Source organism: Hirundo rustica, chromosome 1 (assembly GCF_015227805.2).
Source record: "Hirundo rustica isolate bHirRus1 chromosome 1, bHirRus1.pri.v3, whole genome shotgun sequence".
Classification (NCBI taxonomy): Eukaryota; Metazoa; Chordata; class Aves; order Passeriformes; family Hirundinidae; genus Hirundo; species Hirundo rustica.
In genome coordinates, this window is record NC_053450.1 from 106,033,920 (window position 1) to 106,052,613 (window position 18,694).

At 40.3% G+C, this 18,694-nt stretch overlaps 1 protein-coding gene across 1 annotated transcript in view; it reads left to right on the forward strand.

Annotated features, from left to right (window-relative positions):
• Positions 1 to 18,694, forward strand: part of CNTNAP2 (contactin associated protein 2) — a 770,772-nt gene that overhangs the window by 741,230 nt on the left and 10,848 nt on the right. The window contains exons 22-23 of the mRNA XM_040057848.2: positions 3,774 to 4,004; positions 18,415 to 18,486. Coding sequence (XP_039913782.1) covers positions 3,774 to 4,004; positions 18,415 to 18,486 — 303 coding nt within the window. The remainder of the gene's footprint in view (positions 1 to 3,773; positions 4,005 to 18,414; positions 18,487 to 18,694) is intronic.

Here is an 18,694-nt window from a genome sequence, read left to right on the forward strand (position 1 = left end):
AGAAATAGTATTATTTTCATTACATGTGCCAAGTTTCTGCCACAGCCATGAGAAATAAGTCCTGAAATCAAAATGAGTAGCTAAGGATTAAATTCCTGTATCTTTTTACTGTTAAAGAAATTTTTAAAACCACGAAAAATAAGTAATTGATGTTAAAGATATCTTGCATGAATGACAAAGCACAAGACATGGGGCAACATCTGTGAGATTCTTGGCATACTGTGTGCTAGTTATATAGATTTTTTAAGTATTTAAGTAATGTGGGTGGGCAGTTGCATAGTTATCACAGGAGTGCTTAGTGTTAAGGACTTGTACACTGCAATGCATCTGGGCTAGAACGGGTTCACCTGATTAGTCTTGTGTGATTGTGGCCTTCATCTCAAGTCAGAAGGTTGTGTGGTCAAGGCAGAAAATTGTTAAAACCAGCTGAAGTTAAAAAAATGGGCCTATAAGTGACTTTTTTGCAGTCTTTCATTACAGAAAGACCAGAGGGTAAGCTGCCAGCAGGAGATTGCTGCATCAGATGTGAAAGCTATAATATAAAGGTTGCTATTGGGTAATGATAATACTGTATGCTGTCATTTTTATGTGACTTTGCACCAGCTTCTGCGCTGACAATTGGAAAAATGCAAAGTAGTTGCATTGTACATTTCCTTTTTTTAAATAATGTCATTGTAATCGTCTTTTGATTTTCTCCCCTCTTTGTTACAGGGAGAAAATTGAATTTTAGTCATGAGAACAAAGACTTATTTCATTTTGCAATCATTGCGCTCCCTAGGAGTTGGTTTATTAGGCTCAAATGCACAGGGAAGCAAAGTGTAATGGCCTAACATCAGAGGGTCTCGGTGTGCTGAGCCCCAAGGGACACACAGGAACATGTTCACAGTCATGGAAGCTGATATATATTGTTCTAGCACTGATGAGACATGAGCTGGCAGTAAATCTGCATGGAGGAATTCGCACAGCCATCACTTGTGGAACGTTTTAAACAAGAAATGCAGCTCTTTAGAAAGGTGCCTTGTTAGGTCAGGGGATTTTGTTGTTGGTTTTTTAATTCTTTCAGTATCTAGTATCCATCACTTATTTATGGAGTTAGAGAAGCATGGCGCTGAAGTTGCTGAATTAGCACAGTCATATTTGTGGATCTTTGTTCTTGTCAGTCAGGATTGCGAGTGGGAAGCCATTAGCTTCTGCATGAAGTTCCACAGAATAGCTAAAATGCGAGTGAAATCGCTAAGCTGTTAGCAACAGTGGTTACAGTGTTTGAAGAGTCTTGTAGATTATAAGGATTATTCAAAAATGTAGCTCTTCACTGAATATGCCATGAATATTTTATTGAAGTAAGAGAGAGTGAATATTGTGGTCAGAAAGGAACTTTGTCTGAGTGACGTGATCTGCAGGTAGCATTCAAATGCATGAACTGGCTTTTGTACAGCTTTTCTAAAAACTATGGAAAATGTACGTGAGGCTTTTTTACTTACTGTCAAATTTTTGAAGGAGATGTTGCTAATGGTTTGGTCAAACTACTTTTTTGAAGGAGGGCTGGATGTGACTAATACAATTATTGTAAGCATTTAAGCTGAGTCCTGAGGATGTGTCCACTTTGTCAGAGGTGACGGTCACTGCTCACTGCCAGCTCGTGAAATGTGGCAATAACATTAATACAGGCTGGATGAGCTCTAGCAAAGAAAATACATTCTCAAGTGAGAAAGAAAAGGGAAAACTCTGGGAGTAGAAAATCCATTCCTGTATAGTGAATTGTATAATGATCTAATGCAATTTTCAGATAATCCAGGTATGAGAGGGACTTAAATGTTGAGTGTTTATCATTCTACCGTGATTGCAAAGACAGAAAAGGTAGCTTAGTTCTGTGTGAAAACCAAGAAGTTGTTTTAGTCATGCTCTAGGTTTGACCTAAAGCCACCAGTTTTCTCACGCTACATGGTTAAAATGTAAACCCCAAAAATGAAATGGTTTGTCTGATTTGTAGCCTTGAATCTCCATGTACATATTCCTGATGCCAAGCCCTCAGTATGCTTAGGAATATAGCACTGACATATAGTGTTAGTTTTTAGGGACACTAAACAGCTCAGTCCTGGTATGATTGTTCCTGATTTGGTTAGAACTGAACATAGACATTTCCAAAGATTAGTCATGCATTTTCTAGTCATTCTAGTTGGGTTTTTTTTTTTTCTTTTTTGGTAGCAAAATTCAAACCCAGATGTATTTTGCTTCCCAATTTAACCCCAAACTCTTAAAATAAAGCCCTTTTACACTTCCTCTTCACACCTCTCAGAAACTTTTCATTCCCACCTCTTTTTTCCTTCCTTTCTTTTTTATGACATGATCTTGTAACTTACATGCATTTTTTTCCTACAAAAAAGAAATTTTCAATGCTTATCATTATTCCTATCTGAAAAGGTTGCCTTTGAATAACATGGTGCTCTGCATAACGTGCTGCTGCTCCCTTTTTTCTGTCCCCTCTGTCCCCCTACTTCTTTGCTCAGCGCAGTATGACTTTTTCCACTGACTTCAAGGGGCAGGCATTAACTTAACAACCCAGGGAAAGCTGGTTGGAAGTGTCCTGGTGCCTCTGGAGCAATAGTCCCTGATGCAGCACAAACCTGATGCTTCCATGTATCATTCACTCTGCACTACCACAGAAGAAAGGAAGCCAAATTCCCCACTGCCGTGTAAACGTTCCATTAGACACTGCAGTGAGGCTTTGAAATGTTAATGCCCCTCTAATGCAGACAGCTGACAGAGAGGGACAGTTTTGATTTGGTTGTGACTCAGGCTGTTCCAACAGGTCCTGGAAGAAATCAAACAGCTGGGAGCAGATGCCAGTTTCCTGGGTAGTAAGGGCATTTTACATGATTTTGAGGTCATCTTAGCTGGTATTTTAGAAGGGAGAAAGCTACCTGGGGGGCAACTTCAAGAGACAACAGCTGTTTTAGAGAGTGATAGTCGAGCCCTGTGCTCAGCTCATGGATGCCAGCTGCCAGTTTGTGTGTCAGCTCACAGCACCAAAGTGACTGGCAGCAGGGTCTCAGCTCCCTCAGCCTTCAGCAGGGCTGGATGAGATCCTGCCACCTCTCAGCACTGCAGGGAATAAAGGAAGGAGACTGGAGATGGGTGGTTTTCTACCTCAGGCCACAGGGGCACGTGGCCTTCTGGTGATGGGAAGCTTGTCTCCCTGGTGAAGGAATGCTTGCCCCCCAGGAGAAGGGACCCAGGAGATCCCTTCACCCTTGCTCTCCTGGTGAAGGGACACTTGGTCTCCTGATGAGAAGACAGGAGAGGGACAGGAATGACCACAAGTGGTCCCAACCCACCCCTCCACCCAGGAGAATCAAGAGGGCAACAGGTCAGGGCTAAGGAAGGGGCATCTCTCACAGCAGTGGCTTCAGCTGGGAGGAGAGACCCTGGCCAAGACTGTCCTGCCTTCTGCCTTCTCTTCCAATACTCTTCTCAGAAAAGATATTTTTTCCTGGCCTTTTCTTCTTTGATGACTCCTTCACTGACTCCTTCATGCCAGCCTTTCATTTTAATGATAGCATAGCAGTGACACCGAGTCATGTTAAGGCCTGAAGGTTTCCAGCTTTAATCTGTAATGAAATGTAAAGAAACCTCTCAGGGTCTGACACAATCTCAGTCTCCTTCAGAGAGGGACTTGGGAACTGAGCTCTGGGAATCAAGTGTTCAGACCAACCATGCTTTCCAAAGCAATTAATTGTTTTGACTAACTTTCTTCCATCTTCAATTCCCCATAGAAATTGGGAAGATTGACCAAGATATATATAAATACAACACCCCAGGATTCACTGGCTGCCTATCCAGAGTCCAGTTCAACCAGATTGCTCCACTCAAAGCAGCTCTGAGACCGACCAACGCCTCCTCTCACGTCCACATCCAAGGAGAACTGGTGGAATCCAACTGCGGAGCATCTCCACTCACCATCCCACCAATGTCGGCCGCCACCGACCCTTGGCACTTAGACTCAGGTAACGTGGGGTTCGTGGCACATTAGCTCAGCAGAGCAGTTCAGAGAAGAAACCCATCTGCCTTTCTCTGTAAAGAAAAGCAAAACTGAGAGTTAAGTGATTGATTGACTGTAGGACTATAATCATGGTAGGAAATGCGAAACTGGAATGACAGAGCGTTGCCGCCACTTTTAAATGCAGTTACAGGGGGGGAGTTTTTTGCCTTTTTAATTTTTTTTATTATTCTGCTTTCTTTTCTGTAAGTCTTAGGGTATTTAAATGTTGAGTTTTGACGTAGCTGTTGCGGTAGCACTTTTTCTGTAGTCAGCAAAAAGTTTCAAGTGCATATAAATAAGGTACAGTAACATTTCTTATGCTGTTTTCCTAGTAAGTGAGCATATTGCAGTCAGCTTAATGCAAAAAAAAAAAAAAATATATATATATAAAAGTAAATCTAATTTTAGGCATAAATGCATTTATGTAAAGTGCTGATTTGTTTTCTGAAATGTCTACTTTCCGTAGGCAGTGTTTAATAAAAAATCCCATTAGTCACAGTGGAGTCCATTTTGTGCTGAAAATGCTGGAAGCCAAAACAATTTGCAGATCCCAGAAATCTCACCCCTCTTTGTGACTGACAGTCCCTGAAAATATGCATTATGGCTAACTTTAGACAATTTTTTAATATTTTTTGCTTCTTGAGTATCAGGTTACCTTTAGATTTATAGGGTCAGGTGTATGTTGATGCCTCCCTTGCATTTTGTCCTCATTCTGATTTCAATTGTAGAGTGTAAATTAGAACCTGTCCCAGCAAATTTGTTGTTTGAAGTGGTAAAAAATTAAAATGCTAGAGGAAAAACTTGGTCCATAATGATTTTGATAATGATTGGTCTTTGAGTTTGGGGATGCATCCATATGCCAGTTTTTATATGAGAGGAGCCAGGTATATATGTCTTTCTCAGAAGTATATGTCAAAGTTGTACCTTTGAGGTTCCTTTTTTTGTGGGTGCTTGGTTGTTTTGGTTTGTTGTCACTGTTTAGGGTTTTTTTTCCTTGAAGTGTCAAGGAATTCCTTGCAGCATTTCCTTTCATCTCTTTGTCAGCAGAAAGTAGGGCAGTTGTTTCTAAGGAGAGACAGAGCTCCTTGTAGAGCTGAGGGTCCCAAACATTAATACAAGCAGTATCATTATTTAAAACCTGTCCTTCCCTCCTTGCTGCCATGCTGTGCCATTGTAATATTTCAGTAGGTCTCTCCCCCACTTCATAACATGCAATTTTCTGCCTGATTTTTTTTCATCATAAATTAGTAGTCCTTTTCTTCTCTGAAATTATTAGACCTGTTTGTACTTGAAGGTTATGGTCCATATTCCTCTTTCTATACAAACACTATTTCTGAAGAATTCCTCACTGGCTCATGTCTTCATGCCATAAACTTCTTGAGGATGTGCTGCTGCTGTGAATCATGTGCATCTAATGGGCTTTGGTTGTTAATTTTTGTTGGTTACTTTTCTTTGCACTTCATTTCAGTGCAAGATAGCAAAAGAAAATCCCACTATGGTGTGATTTACTCAGGATATTTGCACTGTTCCTAATAGCTCCTGCAGTTCAAAGAGGTCCTGTTTGTCCTTGGCACATGTTATTATGTTTGGCCTTGTGTTGGCTCAATTTCATCTTGTAAACTTTGTTGACCTGACAGATTACAATTTATACTTTTTCTTCTGGAGAAATTGTGGTACTTGGACGCAGAGACAGCCTGAAGGGTGTCAGGGAACATGCAGCATGCTAGTAGGTTGGCTCAAGCTGTCTGTTAACTTCTGCCAGTAAAAAATAAATTTCATTGCCATAGTCAGAGCTAACTGTTTCAAGTCATGGGCAGACAGAGCTCAGGAGACCCACCTTCAGTTTTGGCAATGACTAGTTTCAGTAAGGCTGGGAGCTAGGAACCCCTCCTCTTGTCCTCTCCAGTGATCCACAGCAGCAGAGGGGAAAGATCATATTGCTTCAAAGTCTTCTAGTGAGGGGCTGCTGTACACCAAAGAAAGCAACTGTGTCAGGTGAGTTATGGTAGAAATAAATTTCACAGCAAAGAAGTGACTTTTCACTGATTCAGGAGTAAAAGGATATTCAGGTGATAGTGAGCAATGTCTGACTGCTGCTGTGGGTGGCATTTCCATGGTACAAAGAAGAGGTAGCTATCTCAGCAACTCATTTACCAATATCAGTAAAAAGAACTGAGTCTTTGTGAAAGTTATCAGTGGTGATCTGACACAGGTAGTTCAGTCACAGGAAAAATATATTCTGTCGACTGTGTAACCTTGAGTCTTCAAAGTCATTGCCTGCCAGTCACCAAAATGATCATCTAAATTAAAATGCTTCGGTTTAGTGTCATTTTGCATTAGTAAATTTGCAGCCTGAGGATTTTTTTATGTTTCCCAAACCCTACTTAAGACTTTCTAACACAAATCATGTGAGAGAAAATGGAGGAATCAGAGGTATAAGTTATTGGCTCCAGAACTGGAATAGTCTCAGTCCTCTTCAGTGTGAATTTACTCCTTTACTAAACTGGCTGAAGGGACAAAGACGAAAAGCAGCTTTGAAATTCACAGAAGCACTTGTAGTGATGTTAAAGCAAAAGCCACTCACACTTTGCCACAAAGAAATGGTTGCAAATAACATGGTTTTGAGAGCAGCAATTACTATATGCAGTGTTTCTCATTTCAAACATGTTTTTATCTGTAATTTTTAGTGTTATGTTACCTATTTAATTTTAAAAAGTTCTTAAGAAGACATGTGAGCTGAGGATGGATGTTTCATAGTGAAAATAAAAAAGTTGGGAAAAAATTTTGGGAAGTATCTTATGGTTTAAATTTCATCCAGTGGCATACTCTGAACTCATTCCGATTCATATTTTGAGTTAAGCATAGTTTTTTTGCTTTGTTTCTCAAATGCTGTGGAATTGAACTTTGAGGATTGAAAAATGTTGTAGGAGGGGATCAAAGTTAAGTGTCTAAATAGAATAGATATGCCAGACAACAAATGTAATGATCCTTTCACCTCTCGCCTGCAGTGCTGGATCAGACTTTGCAGATAATTGCTAGAAGTAAGCAGGTTCTGCCTGACGGGTGACCTACATGAAATGGGTTTTTTTAACTCTTCTGTGTAGTTACTGCATGAACATCTGCTAGCTGCAAAACATTTTGGGTGCCCTAACAGAGGGGCTAAAGGGAAAACCACAGTGACACACAATCGATCATTTGGCAGCTGACCTTTAAAAACTGGTTCGGGGATTTATCAATAAGAAGCCCTGTTGATTTTCTCCCCAGGCAAATGAGCTGTACAGCTTGTTGATTTACTGTCTTGCACTATCTGTTAGCCTTGAATACACATATATTTCACATTTACAATATTAGATCTTTTTCAATTCCTTTGTTATTGTAGAAGTCCCAGTTCCCTCCCTCCCCACCCCTGGCTGGCATTTTGCCATGCTCATGGGGCCTTATCTTAAACCATGATCTTGTTCAGCTTGTGAGTGTTCTCACAGTGTGTAGTCTTTTCCTGTTGCTATGGTGATCCTTTCTTGGTGATGATGAAGCACAGGAATTCAACAAGTCATTCCTTTCTGGAACGTGACTTTCTGGTAATTTAAAAGAAAAAGGTCAATAATGACATCCAAGCAGATCATCAATATAGTTCACTTTGTGTACTTTCCTCCCACCAATATTATCTCAGTTCATGTCAGACAATCCAATTTACCTTGGTTACATCAATAGGACTGTAAAAAAGAGGCTAAAAAGAGCCTGATCAGTGAACACAGTATTTAAAAATTACATGTTCTACCTTTACATATTGTCCAAACCATTGAATTACCTGTGTGGTATACAATTCAAAACAAAAGTTTCAATTTCTATAGCCTTTAACTGTATTGGCGTGCATTTTAATATCTATTACTGATGCGTAGGTAAAAAAGAAGCTAATCATAAGGGGGTTTTAATATCTCTCAGTTCAACCTAGGTAAGATATGGGTAAATGACAACTGACACCTTGCTCATTGTAGAGAAACAAATGAAAGTGCAAACATTATTGGTTTTGTAGAAAAAAAAATCCGCACCTAAAATGCCTTGCAGTTGAAATTAGAAGTTGCATATTGTAGTGACATTATTCAGTATGTGGGTGTTTTTACCTAAGATTCTGCCAATTGCTAATGAAATTTCACCTCCAAATTTTTTTTTTCATTTATATTAAAAAGGATAAAAGAAACCTTTACATGGATATACCTCTCCATTTTAGGTAAAACATGCTCCAGGTGGCCAAACCATCCAATCTTGAATTTAGTAAAAGCAGGAGGCCTCAGAAAGGCAAGGTACATACAATAATTGGCAAACCATGCCTTAGCAGCTCTAAGCTGTCATAGCACTCTGTAGCTGCAAGATGCATTTACTCTGAGTATGAACAGAATGGCATCTAGAGTATTTAACACGGGATTTAGTTAAACCTATATTAGCTTCAACATATTACAAATGAAATGGAGCGGGATTAAATGCTACATCTGCAGTGTTCTTCCAAGTGGCGTGACTTTTTTTCTGACTGCGTGTCTTTAAACCCTAAACACCCCTTTTTTTTTTTTTTTTTTTTTTTTTTGTAATAGTTGAAAAGTCTTGCCTTTTACGAATCAACAGCTTACTTTGAAACCAATATTCAGTGTGTCAGGCAAAACCATGTACCACTGTCATCCAGATTAAAACAGCTTCTTGCAGGGTTCATTCTCTTTTTGTTACAAATTCATCCCTCTTCCTTTAACAAGCGATGGCATGAGAGGGGAGCAACAGCACTGAACACTGGCCATACATCCAAGCTCACCTATTTGGCCAGCTAATTTCTTTGTCAAGTGAAGGAGAGCAGTCAATTTCTACACTAAGAGAAAATGTCACTCGTTATTGAAGGTCACCTTCTAGATTCTGGTGCCATCAGTTGCATCGCATCTCACCCCTGACCCCTGGTACCACATCTCAGAGAGCAGAGCAGCAGCACCTGAGGAGAAGCTGGGTCAGTTGTGTGCTGGTATTGATGTGGCTAGGAAGATGGGAAATAGCTTTTGCCCTTGTCAAGGGCTTGTTACAAATGATGCAGTGGGAAGGAAGGATTAAAGGTGTTACTTGCTGATGGGTGACAATGCAGCCCTCAAAGTGGTCTGAAGTCACAAACACATGAGCAAACCACTCTTCTCCTGGCCACAGCCACTGAGAGAGTCCTGTGCACATCAGCGAGTCCATGAGCATTAAAGTCAGTGGTGACATAGTGCTCATTCTCTCTTTTAAGGTACGACAGGGGAGCAGAGTCACTTCCCTAGGCTGCTTGCCTGGCCATGCAAGTCCAGGCAGGAGGCAAAGAAGAGCTGCACCACTTTTATTCACGATGCAGCCTTACACATCTAAATTTGATTTCCTAGTGTTAGCAAAATTAGAAATAGATATGAAGGCTAGAATAAAATTAGACTCCTCCTTTTTTCAAGCATAGCAAACCCATACTGCAGTCAGAGAATGATGCCAGATCTTCTCTTTAGGGTCACTGATTACTCAAGGTGGTTGGTGGTTTGGTTTTTTTAAATTAACATAGTATGTAAACATTAGGAGGTTGTTTGTCTGCCAGTAAAGTAGCTTGATATTTATACTCTTTATACAAGAGACTGAAGATGCACTTGCAGCCTGCCCTGTGGGTCAACAGGTTCTTCCACTGCCAGTCTGATGCACTTCTGTGGTTGTTTACTCTATTGAGAGTGACCACATTCATCCCCATGCTCCTAATATAAATATTGTCTCAGAAGTCCATGGTCTTGACCTGAGTTGGTTTCAAAGTACCTTCAAATGGAAGGTAGCATTTTTTGTCGGACAGTCAGGAGGGATTAAGCCTAGCAGAAACTCATAGCTCAGTTTTGAAGCGCCAAGTGTTTCTTGCAGACAAGAGGGTAAGTGGTAAACATTTAAATGCAACAGTTTCTATTTTTCTCCTGCCCATCAAACAGCTAACTAGAAAGAGCATCTGTCTGAAATTTGGCACAATCAGTGCTTCATCCTTAAAGGGTTTAATTACGGTGCTTGAATTACTGCAAATCTCTCTATTGATTTGGAATAAAAATGCCTGCCTCAGTCTCACGTAGCTCCTTCAGACAATTATGCATAGCTTTCTCTTAACTTTAAGACTATACAATTTCAGTGTGGGATTTCTGACACTCTGTCTCGTGTATCAGACTGCTGGCAGACTGCCAAGCTTGTAAATTCTTCTGGCATTCGTTGACAGACCAGTATTGTAGCTGTTTCATAAGCAGTGCTTTGAATATTAATGCTGCTACCTAATGTCAGGAGAAGGTGCTAATACCAAACAGAAAGTCTTTTCCATCCTCTGCAAAGACTTTATTTTTTACATAAGTACTAATCTTAACCAGGAACATAGAGATGGCATAAATTAGGGGGGAAATGGAGTAGAGAAGGAAGCATTTAGATGCCTGAGCACTTCATGTGACTTTTACCTTTTCTCAGGCAGAAATGCACTTACTTCCTGTGTAAGAAGTTATTCTAGATTACAAACTATTAAAAGGTTTTTTCAGGTTTAAACTCTCCAATCTGACCCATTTCTTATCCCCAATCCAAGTCTTTCTCTTTTTTTCCTCCGTTTTTTTTTTTTTTTTGTAGCTGTCATAAGTCTTCAGGTTTGTTTGGTATTCTTGGTCATTGGGGTGGATTTTCTTCTTTTTTTGGGTGGGTTGAGGAGGGAGGGAGGGAGGGGAGGGGTGTTTCTTTCACATATTCCCTGTGGGTCCACTGTCAGTGATTAGCTATATACAGCCAGGCTTTGACAAGCCTGCTCCTCTGAGAGCTCCAAAGCGCTTCATCTTCTACATTAATTATAAAAGGAAGTATTTGTGTATCTTCCTTAACAGGTGAAATGTGAGCACTGCTCATAAAATTTTCATGGAAGCAATAGCTTAGGCCAGCATGACTCTTGTCTGGAGTCATAGTGAGATTCAGTGCCAAACAGATGTTACTACCAGGAATTAAAAGATAGATGAGTTTAGGTCTTTGATGGATGAGGGTGCTCTAATGTGCTGCAAATCAATTCGAAATCTGGCAGAGCAAACATTCAAAATACTAATTCTGAGATCCAACTTGCTGAAGTTCAACTGCAGATAGACAAAATCAAAAAGTGATGCTAAATGTCTGTTCTCCTTTTTAAATGAATAAAATTCCGTAGTTTACAAGTACCAGTATTACGAAGTGTCTTGCCTTACCACTACTTTGCACAATTACTTGCTTGTGTGCAAAAGAAGGTGTGAAACAATCGTACAAAGGGGGTATCAAAGGAGAATCACCTAACCTATCCCACCAGAGAGTGCAGGAATGTTTTCCCTGGTTTTGTATTTCATCCAGGACTGACTGGGGGAGTTTGAGTTGCAAGGATGCGTCTCCTAAGAAGGCACAAGTTTTTCAGTCCCTTTGCTAGGAAGATTGCCTTTCAAGACCAAAAAAAAAAAAAAAAAACCAAAAACAAAAACAAAACAAAACAAAACAAAAAAAAAAAAACTGTACAACTCTCTTAGTGTAAGCCATTGATCAAATTCCTTTTTCCTCCTCTCCTTAGGAGTATGGACAGCAAAGCTTACCTGCAGAAGGAAATTAAAGGGCTGGTAACACAGCAGTTCACAAAGAGCTGTCTTGACTGATTGGGTTGTCTTGCTGTCTAATGTTGAGAGTCTGTATTGTCCCAGTTCATTGACCATGGAGCTTTTGCTTCATGTTCTCCCAGCACTGCCATTGTTCATTGTTAGCATTTCCATTGTTCATTCTAAAATTCATGCTTTTTTTTTTACAGTAACATCCAACAACACTTTTCTTCTATAATCCCCACTTACTTCCCCACTGTCCCAGGCAATTGCATGCAGAAGGTTGTTCAGAGGACAATGTTTCTATTAAGCCATCATTTAAGAGGATTTTTTAATTTATACTCATTTCTTATTGGAATAAAAAGACAGGATTGGAGAGCCTTCACACTAAAAACGTAAACCCACAGGTTTTGTGTTTTCCGTTATCTCTGTGCGTGTGTCTCTCTCAGCAGAACTCACCAGAAGCTGACATAAAAACTGCTTAGGATTCAGGTAAAAGTTCTTAGAGAAAATAAAATGTAACCTTTCAAAATATTTTTGATCTAATAGAACATACTTGGCAAATCTTAGTTTAAGTAATTAGTCCAAGTAGCACTAATGCATTGGAGGATTTTTTCATAATTTACATTAGGGTTTTTTCCTCTATCCCTGCAGTCAAGATGGTTGTAAAAGACTGAAGAAATTAGTGAATTTTGTTCCAACATGGAGATTTTCACGTTCCAAATAATTAGCATTTTTGGCAACAGAGAGTAGAAAATGACATTTTTAAAATTAAAGGCCCCAATTTTCCCTCTAAGCTGCATGTCTGTTCTGCTAGTTACAGAATTGTTAAGTGGGTATATTTTTTCCAATATCCTGTAACTTGTGTTAAAAAAAATTTAAATTAATAAATCTGTGACTGTGAAGATTTCTATTTCCATCAAGTCAGGAAAATGGTTCATAATAGGGACACACATATAACCCTCTAACACTACACTTGAGGCATCACTGAAAATTCAAGGAGTGATAACTGACCCCACATAGTATGCTGGAACAAACCTGACCTTTTACAAGCAACATGGTTAATAATATCTTTTAAATATTTTGTGGGGGGTAAGTGTAAGGTTGTTTTTTTAAAAAACTTGGAGGTGTTTAATATTAAAAATTGCTTCAGCCAATTTCTTTGTTCTATACTTAACCTGATGTTAGTAGGATTTCAAGTAAAGTCTGTTAACAGACTTTAATGTTAAACAGTCTTCCCTCAGAATCTGGTCTCAAATGCCTAGAAAAGCTGGAGTAGGGATAGTTTTCCTCCTTTCTGAGTTTTTAGCTTAGAAAAGTAGGAGGAAAAAATAGATGTACTAATTTTAAAAAAAATTAAAAATATATGAACTTTCAATATTAAGTAAGACACATGAAAATGTGCCTTAAAAGAGACAGCTTTTTTAATACTGCTTCAGATTTTTTTTTCTTCTCCTGAACTGCTGCATTTTACTTGTCATGGGAGCTCTTCACAGAGCCAAATTCAGGAGGAGAGAAGTGGTGGCATGGGCACGGATGCTGGGATCAGCACGAAAGGGCACTCTAAGTGCTGTGTTGTTCACCTTTGATGTAGGACTGTGTAATGGTCTTGTTTACTCCTGCTCCATTACCTCTGTGCATGTGTTTAGAGTTTCACTTGTGATCCGGGAAGGGGAATGTGGCTGCGACTGCACATTAATTTCTACTATCAAGAGTCAAGCAATTACCTAGAGTCTGTAATAAGGACAGGTCTGTAGTATTAAACCACAGCAGTACAGTCTCACCTGACCAGCAGAGCTGACATAATTTACAGAATGCCGCCAGAGAGCTTGCTTTTATTTTTCTCTATGCTGTGGTCCCATGGAGAACCAGATTAGTGAATGGGTCTGGTGTCCAACACTTTCTCATAATCTTAACATGTAAGTGAGCGTTTGCTGTCATTGCAAAGTCAATTCTTGAATGCTTGACTGCAAAATAGAACTAGGAAGAAGGACTTACAGTTCACATCTTTTCTTTTATTTTGTTATCTTACTGTTCTACTTCTAACCAATGCCTTGACTGATGTGGGTTTTATATACCTTGTGATTGCCAGATCCGGTGGTTCTGATTGCTTCTCCAGTTCATATTTATGTGAAAACCCAACTGGTTTCAATAATAGACTTACACCTCTCAAAATAGTGGACATCTGTAAAGATGAAAGGCTGAAGAAGTCTTGAAGCATATTGGATCCAGTCTGAAAAAACTCACTTTCCAGCATTTCACATTTCATTGATTGTTTTAGACCTGTGATAACTCTCACTTCCTTCTCTGGAGCAAATCTAAACTGTATCTTCCTTTGTAATGTAGTATATTTTAACTAAGACCTGTCCACTCAGTAAAAAAGTTCAGTTAAAAAAAATTGCTTTCAATGACTTATATATAACGCTCCTGGTAAGGTATCTCAAAACAAAATTTGCCTTTTTACTGTGTACTTCTTGATACTGCTCTTCATCTGAAAATCCTCACCCCTCTCTGGTTTTGGGTTTCCCCTTGCCTTTACTGAACAGCCCTTTGCTTGTTTCTCAGCCCACACTCACCTTCTGGACTACTTTACCGAGATCATTTTTTTATCTCAGTTTTGAGAATTTGCGGAAGGCTTTTATGTGGGATCCATTGTAAAACATTTTCCCTCTGAAAATGGCAGATGCAAAATCATGCCTGTTATAATGAAGCAGAATTAATTCACTCAGCTAAACCAAGCACGTCTGTCATCTTTAACATCTAATCCTAATTGTGCTCTGTTTATCCACTCCCATCTTCCCTCTCTATTCATCGAGGGCTGCTGTTTTGCATCTGGCTGTGGCAATGACCATGCTGGCCATGCTGAAGGATGGTAGGTCTCCTACTGCATTTTTGTGGTCATCTAAAGCTTCAAGTGTCATTAAAATGACGGCCAGAATATGGAATTTGCCTCCAGTCAGTCTTTAATCACCGTTTTAGGTGCTGCAAAGTTTCTTTAACCCCATTTACCCTAAGCCTAATAACAGAAAGTTGAAAAGTGCAAAACATAAATACAGACTCTGCAGATTTACTCTGCAATTATTGAAAACGTGGCCTTGTAAACAGCAGCCCATGAAAGAAAGAGAAAGCAACTGTGTTCCTTTGCATAAGGTAGCTTCAGGATGGTGGTGTTTGGAGCAAACCTGATGACCTGCTGTGGAAAGACAGGGTGCAAAGAACAGCATCAGCCAGCTTGGATCCTGGAAGGGAACCAGATGAAGTGATGTTCGTAAGCCAGAGAGGAGCTTAGCGTTTCCTGATACAGAGCAATCTGTCCCTGCACTAGCCACAGGTTTTCAGAAAAGGTCTTTGTTGTGCCGTGACACGCTGATGGCTCTGTGCCACAGCAGCAGGAGCAGAGGATTTCAGGCAGCTGGCTGGACATTTCTTGGGTCAATATTTAGCTTTTCAGGATAGATTTTCTGTTTTCCAGGATAGATTAAAAAGCTCTTTGCTCTGTTCTTCATGTTTTGAATCACACACATGAGACCCTGGCTACTTGGAGACACCTAGGGAAGATTCACTTTAGGAATTACTCTTTACAGCCGATGAACAGTACTTCATGTAGTCTTCTGTGCTTTTACCAGAGGATCAGTATTACTGCTATCCCTTTGTCAGAATGCTCTCACATGTTCTTTCCTCTTTTAGTTCTTGAATTTCAGCAGCAATGGAAGAAAAACTCTCGTTAGTTGTCTTTTCGGCAGAGTTGCTTAATTATGCCAAAGAATGTGACTGTAGTTGGGTCAGGGAGATATCCCCATGTGTTGGAATGATGTGATTCCTGTCTGAAACACCTGCACTTGGTACCTGTTGGGGACAATACTCTGTTAAGCTCATCTTGGAGGGTCAAGGACTGTACCCTCATAGGTTCTTTCCTGCCTAATTGCTGTGGCAGGAATTGTCCTTTTGCAGTTCTTAGACCTCTGGTCTGTAGCTATTTCTGACCTTTTGAGAAGCTGCTGATGCATTTCAAAGGAACTTCCCATTTAAAAAGGAAGCTAATTTGTTGTTTTCTTTGTCCTCTATCCATCTGTACTAATACATTAGGTAAAATAATTGTATAGATTCTTTTGCAGCAAAATATATTCTATAACCCCACATTTGGCTGAGATTTTAGGTACAATTTTTCAGTCAAACCCCCCCCACTCCTGCCAATACACAGGCAGGTCACTCAATTACATGAGAATAATAGAATAGGAATTCATGAATGATGGCAGTAATATCTGCCAACAGTGCTGCAAGTGCTTCAAACAAAAGATTCATGGAAGTCTAAGCTCCTTTTTTCCCCTTCAGCACTCCTGGTTCTCCAGCAGCTGCAGCAGGGCACAATTTAGCCAATCTGATGGTGAGCTCTTGCTGAAATACAGTGTCCCCTGCTCCCAGACACATGTTCTGTTTCCTTTTTGTCAGAGGTGAGAGTCTCAGGGTGAATTGTGCCTGTTGATAGACTGCTGCTCCTGAGTTTGTAAGACGACCGGGGGCACTGCGGAGCAGCTGAGTGTGGAGGCATTGGCTCCAGTCCTAGCAGCAGCTCTCAGACAAGATCAAGGATGGATCTCCACATCATGCATCATGCTCTTCCTTATCCTGCAGTGGGCTTCAGTGCCTGTTGAATATCATAGGCTGTGGTCTTCCATCTGCCAGGAATCCCTTGTAGCATAGCCAGTGCGATGTGGCACCTCGGGAGGGATGATGCAGCCATGAACAGCAGCTTTCCTCTTTCTTCACACTTCATTGGTGCCATTGTCCTTGAAATAATCTTTTAAAAGAATATAAAATATAATATTCAATTGTAAGGGAAGGAAGAGCTGTGACCATTGTAGATTTTCAGATTTCTTATGTGAGGACACAGGAGACCAGCTCTCAACCAAGTGGCAGGTGGTAGGACTTGTTACCTGCCTGTGTTGCTGCTCGGATGGCAAGGGGACTCCTTTTGGGTCAGAACGGCAGAGAGGAGTCCCTTGTGATTTGGCAAACTGATGTTTCCCCTTAGTATTGCTTGGCTTTAGGATTTTCCTTGAGATGCAGGAAGGGCAGGTTTAAAAGTGGGATTTCCCACTGCCAGCCCTTTCCTCTAAGCACTGCAAGGGTATATTTATGGATCCTGTGCCAAAATGTCTTCATTAATGTCCTGTACTGTTCTTCGGAGCAAAATCTACTGATAACAGAACCGGGTATTTATTTATCTTTTACGATTTATATCTTGATTCATTTCAGAGGGTGCAGAAGGTTTTCAGAAGCCAGAGGACCAACCAGTGTCAAAGGCACAAAGTGCTGCTGGCAAAAACTGCTGGACAGGGCCTCTCGGCTGAGCTCTGAGAAGCACGCTCCTGTTTGTCCCCCAGGCAGCCAGCCAAAAACTAGCTGCTGAACACACAGCTGGTTTGACTCTCTCCCAGAGGAAGCACACACCTCTTTTCAGGCCATGTGGCAAGCTGAAACCATCCATTCTTTTGTGCAGCTGCTTTACAATACAAAAGGGACTTTATTGTGGATTTTAGTCCATGATACCAGAAAGACAGTTGAATTCCCTCAGCCAGTTTTTGGTATACTGAATGAATCACTGGTCTGTAAAGGCAACTGATTATTTTCGTACAGTATCACCTAATTCATCAAGCGAGGAAAACACAGCTGGCTTTTAAATGCTGCCCTAAGAAGCAGTTCATATCCTTGATTATTTTAACTTTCTCCAGTTAACGCACTTTTAACAACATTTTCTCTATTTCAAAATCGGTGTCTTAGTCCAGTGGCAAAGAAGGAAATTACTGCAACTGCTCCCCAGGCTCCCTAGGCTTGCTTAGTCATTGCAGTGTCTGGTTGCTCTCTGACTATAAAGAAAATGCTGATAAGTTTAATTGATGAGATTGCCTTTGAAAAGCCTCCGTGATATTTTCTGGTGGTTAAAACCAAGGCTACTGTCCAAATTCATCCAATTTCATCCAATTTCATCTAATTCTGCTGCAAGGAGTTTCTCCTTTTCTGGTGGCTGGCAAGTGAATACTGGCACATCTGCCTGTGTTTCCCCCCCTTACCTGTGTGCTGGAGGCTCTCCTCAACCACCACCTCCCATGCCTGCCATGCCTCAGCTCCTCCAGCTCACAGTCTAGCTCCCCAGCTCCAAAGCAGCTCCAGCAGCGGCTCAGCTGGCATGCTGGGCTTTCTCCCAGAGCAGCAAAAGTGCTGGCATGTGCTCTGTGGGGCAGCTGCTCTATGGCTCTGACCAACAGAAGTTGCAGCTCCTCTCTTAGCTTGGAATGTGCAGCAGCAAAAGGGATTCAAGTTTTTCTTTCAAGGAGATTGAATTTGTTCCCTATGGTGGTCACAAAATCCTGCAAGCTTCTGAAGCCTTTAATAGGTAGCAGTGACAAAGGCAAAAATCTCTGTAATAATAGGTATGATCCCATACTTTTAAAAGAGCGGGGTTTGCTTAGTTTTGTGCTGTTTTACCACTTAAAGCTTACTGACTTTATGTTAGTAAAGGACAAGATGTGCTTCTGTGCCACTAGCAATGCTTGCCTAGGGTATCTCCTTTATTTTAATTTTATTTTTGTTACGAGTAGGAAGTAGTTCGGGGGGCCTTAGATGATATTAACAGATCTTTTTGGGTTTATTCATCTATAGGTAAATACCTAGTGATCACGGTTTCCTTTAAGTAGTATCTGAAGATGTTGAATGTAGTTCTGGACTTTTACAGAAGTTTCACTGCTATTACAACATGAAACTTTAATTCTCTATTTACAGCAAGTGCTGATTTTCCATACAATGGTCAAGCTATAGGAGATGGAGTTAACAGAAACTCAGCTATTATTGGAGGTAAGAAAACTGTCTAATTTTCCAAGATACCTTGCAGTATATGTCTCTGGTGGCTGAATTGCAGTTGTTAGCTAGGATATGTGTTTCCATATCCAGGTCTAGGTTTGTTGCTTTAGTTTTGAATTGCTATGTAATTTTTCCTTTCTAAGTAATATTTTATTATTTACTATTATTATTTATTAGTATTTTTTAACTTTTCCTTATACTG